Source organism: Grammomys surdaster, unplaced genomic scaffold, assembly GCF_004785775.1.
Source record: "Grammomys surdaster isolate TR1022 unplaced genomic scaffold, NIH_TR_1.0 165, whole genome shotgun sequence".
Classification (NCBI taxonomy): Eukaryota; Metazoa; Chordata; class Mammalia; order Rodentia; family Muridae; genus Grammomys; species Grammomys surdaster.
In genome coordinates this window covers 9,357,254-9,361,020 of record NW_021604613.1, presented here as the reverse complement: position 1 = coordinate 9,361,020, position 3,767 = coordinate 9,357,254, and the positions used below count along the sequence as shown (strand labels likewise).

At 44.7% G+C, this 3,767-nt stretch overlaps 1 protein-coding gene across 3 annotated transcripts in view; it reads left to right on the top strand.

The window, feature by feature from the left end:
• The window catches only part of Rftn2 (raftlin family member 2), a 54,097-nt gene extending 51,393 nt beyond the window's left edge, over positions 1-2,704 (top strand). Inside the window, exons 9-10 of one of the 3 annotated variants that reach the window (XM_028765680.1) lie at positions 775-1,040; positions 1,157-2,704. In XM_028765680.1, the coding sequence (XP_028621513.1) occupies positions 775-1,040; positions 1,157-1,364 (474 nt within the window). In that variant the 3' untranslated portion in view covers positions 1,365-2,704. Of the gene's footprint in view, positions 1-771 lie in introns of all 3 variants that reach the window. The other 2 variants (XM_028765678.1, XM_028765681.1) reach the window with 2 other exon arrangements.
• Positions 2,705-3,767: the final 1,063 nt, after the last annotated feature.

Genomic DNA, 3,767 nt, shown 5'->3' with positions numbered 1-3,767 from the left:
TTTTGTTTTGTTTTGTTTTGTTTTGTTTTGTTTTGTTTTGTTTTGTTTTTGAGACAAGGTTTCTCTGTGTAGCCCTGGCTGTCCTGGAACTCACTCTGTAGACCAGACTGGCCTCGAACTCAGAAATCTGCCTGCCTCTGCCTCCCAAGTGCTGGAATTAAAGGCGTGCGCCACCACTGCCCGGCTTATACAATTATTCTTATTGCTACTTCATAGCTATAATTTGGCTACCGCTATGAATGCAAATGGAAGTGTTTGTGTTTTCTGATGGGCTTGGGTGACCCCTGTGAAAGGGTCATTTGACCCGAAGAGTCCCAACCTGCAGGTTGAGAAATGCTGTTCTAAAGAAACACTTAGAATGTGTTTTATCCAGGACACCCTGGTGCCTCATGACACAGACAAGACACCCACTAAAGTGTATGTTGTATAGTTTAGTCACCATTACCACCACCAAAACAAAATGCACTCGTCTGTTTCTTGCTTACTTGGTTTCCCAAGTACAATTTAACTCATTTCGTTCCTGAGAACTGTCCACACAACCCACCTACCACTGAGAAGGACAAGCCAAGAGCAGATTTGTGAGACAGGCAGAGATGAGCAGGACCCGAGTGCTGAGGCTGGAGCCAGGGCCACATAGGCAGGGCTCCAGCTCTGAGCTACACCCCGGCTCCTGTAGTAAGGAGTGGGAAAGGGAAGTTTCAGGTTGAGAAGCAGTAGGCAGAGCAGAGACGCGCATGCTCCAAGCCCTGCTTGACAATTTCTGTGTTTCAGAAGAAAGGCAGCCGGCTGCTGAGGGGTGAAGACAGAAACAAAGTCGGCAGCAGGAGCACAGGCCTGGACACAAGCGCATCCCAAGCCGCAGGAGGCCGAGCCCCTCTTGAGGAGGGCTCCCCCTCTCCCTCCAGAGAGTGTTGGAGCAAGGAAGAGCAGCTGGCACAGAGTGACAGCTTCTCCGGCTTCAGTAGCAGCGACAGTGTCCTCCGGGAACTAGATGACGGACAGTTTGACCAGGAAGAGGGCGTGACACAGGTCACTTGCATGTGAGTTGCCAGGTGACCCCATAGAAGGCCTTGTAAATAGTTATTAAAATGACTGCTATCTGACTTTATTTCGCTACTACTATCTTCATTTATGTAATTTTTTTTTTAATTTCCAGGCTCAGTCTTCCCCTAATCTATGTAAACTTTGGCTCAACCTCTAAGACAAGGAAGAATAACCAACTATTTATCAATTTAAAAGCATGCTTACATTTCTCTCAACTAAAACATCTGTGTAAACAGATGTCTCATCTGGTCATTAAGCAAAAACCTGATTCACTACCCCACAAATGGACAAAAATCATTATTTCTCATCAGGCCTGTTAAAAAGGCTGACTATCCAAATCATGTCAACCAATTAGGGCCTTCTCAGGAAGCCCCAGCCCCAATTAAACTGAAAAGTATTCTTTCCTCCCTATCTCTGTCCCTGTCTCCTATGGACACAGATGCGTGAAAATATCTATTCCCTGCCTATAGCAGTTAATCTAATTTTTGTCTCTTACTGTTGTGTGTCCATACAAAGCAAGCCCCATTTGTCAAAAGTCTTCAAAAAAATTTCTTTCCTGTGTCTTTTCTTTCAAAGAGCCACCATGTGGCCAGTCCTTCAGTGAACCATTAACTTTGGCATTGTTAGTTCTGATAGCCTACCAGTGGCATTAAACAGAATTTCTTAAGTCAATTAAGGCTGACAGGATGGCTCAGTCGTAAAGGTGCTTGCCATGCAAAGCTCGTGACTTGAGTTCAGTCTCTGGAACCCATGGAAATGTAGAAAGAGACAGCCAAGTCCACAAAGTCGTGCTCTGACCTCCACAAGCAAATACTTGTTCCTCTATGCCCTTGTGTGCACATGTGTGCATGCTTGCAGTAAAACTCATTTTTAAAAAAGTCACTGAAGAGGGGTCACTATGGAGGGCGCTGCATGGCTGAGCACAACCGCCTGCCTCCTTCCGATCTAGGAAGAATCCAACTGGCTGAACCCCCATACCCTGACTGAGAACTAGTGTCCAATAAAAGGTGACTGACTGGTTCATTAAAAAAAAAAATTCATTTAAAGGAGAGCCCAGAGTCTCAAGGTGTAAAGCCATGGGAGAGGAAAACATTTCATCTATGCCCAGCATGGTAGCACACCTCTAATCTCAGTATCTGGCAGCAGGCAGAGGTGGGTAGATCTCTGTGAGTTCTAGGACAGCCAAGGCTACACAGTGAGACCATGTCTCAAACAACAACCAACAAAATTTAACTTTCTTTCTTTAAATTTTCAAACACCATTGAAGAGAACAAATATCAATCTCAAATGGAGTGTGAATGCTACAATTGTTAGGTTCAAATCCTGTTTTTATCTTGACATGTTAAACCCGGAGAAATGTTGTGACCCAGAATTCTCAGTCCATCAGGAGTGGGGGGGCTCACAACCCATGTGATGTCTGTGACACTGACCTACTCCATGGCCACCCTCCTCCTGCTGCCAGGGGGGCTTTCATCTTGCCCGGTAAAGACTCATCTTCTACAGAGCGGAGGCCTTTCATTTATGTGTGAATGAATTACAGTTGGCTGTGCCGTTAAGTCATTCACATATAATATTTTTTTATTGGTTTGATGTTGACATTGTGAGTCATGTGATAATAAACTCTCATTTGTTGTTAGGCTGCTGTCTAACTGAACACAAATCTGCCTATATTTTGTTTTCTATACCTGGTTTTGTTGTTTCTTTTTCTTTCTTTCTTTCTTTGTTTTATTTGGTTGTTTGTTTGGTTGGTTGGTTTTGGGGAGGTGTTGATTGGTTGGTTTTTTAAAACAGAGTTTCCCTGTGTAGCTCTGCCTGTCCTGGAACTCCTATGGTAGACTTGGCTGGCCTCAAACTCAAGAGATCTGCCTGCCTCTACCTCCTCTCCTGCTCCCAAGTGCTGAGTGTGCCACCAACACCTGGCCCTCATTTTTTTTTTTTTGAGACAAGTTCTTGTTACATATAGCTCTGAAACTCATAGCAATCCTCTTGCCTTGGTTTCCAGAGTGCTGGGATTGCAGGTGCTATGCTACCAGCTAGCTTTAATATGTTCTATATGTATTATGTGTTATCAAATACTTAAATGTATCCAAACTAAACCACTTTCCATGAGTTTCCAGTAAAGTCACAAAAAAGCCCCCACATCTGCTATGGCGAAGCCTCAACTGTACACGGTGCATGCTGCTCAGACTTGTCTGTAGACTTCTCTGTCAGTGCTGGTGGGCAGGATGGTGGGAGTTGCCTTGGGTTTTAGAAAAACCTGGGTTATATATTCAAGTAGGTAGGTAGGGCATAGTGGTGCACACCTGCAACCCTAGGACTCAGGAAGTTGACACAGCACAAAGTCTGAGGCTAGCCTGTGCTATAATAAACAATTTTGGACTTCTGATGAAAACAGAAAATTACTTTAAAACTCTGCACATGTCCTGAAGCTCTGAAAAAACATGGAGACACACTCAGAAAAATGGGGCAGTTCCCCTGACAGGATGACAAGGTAGGGAAAGAGGAAAGAGGCTTTTATACTTCTGTTGTTGCACAGGGAGAATCTGAAACGTTAGGAACAGAGTGTGGAAGGAGCAGTGTGAGCCAGAAGGATGAGGGGTGGGGGAGTAGAGGCCAAAACAAGAGAGACACAGAGACAGACACAGAGAAAAATGGATGGATGGATGGATGGATGGATGGATGGATGGATGGATGGATGGGTGGATGGATGGATGATGGGGATG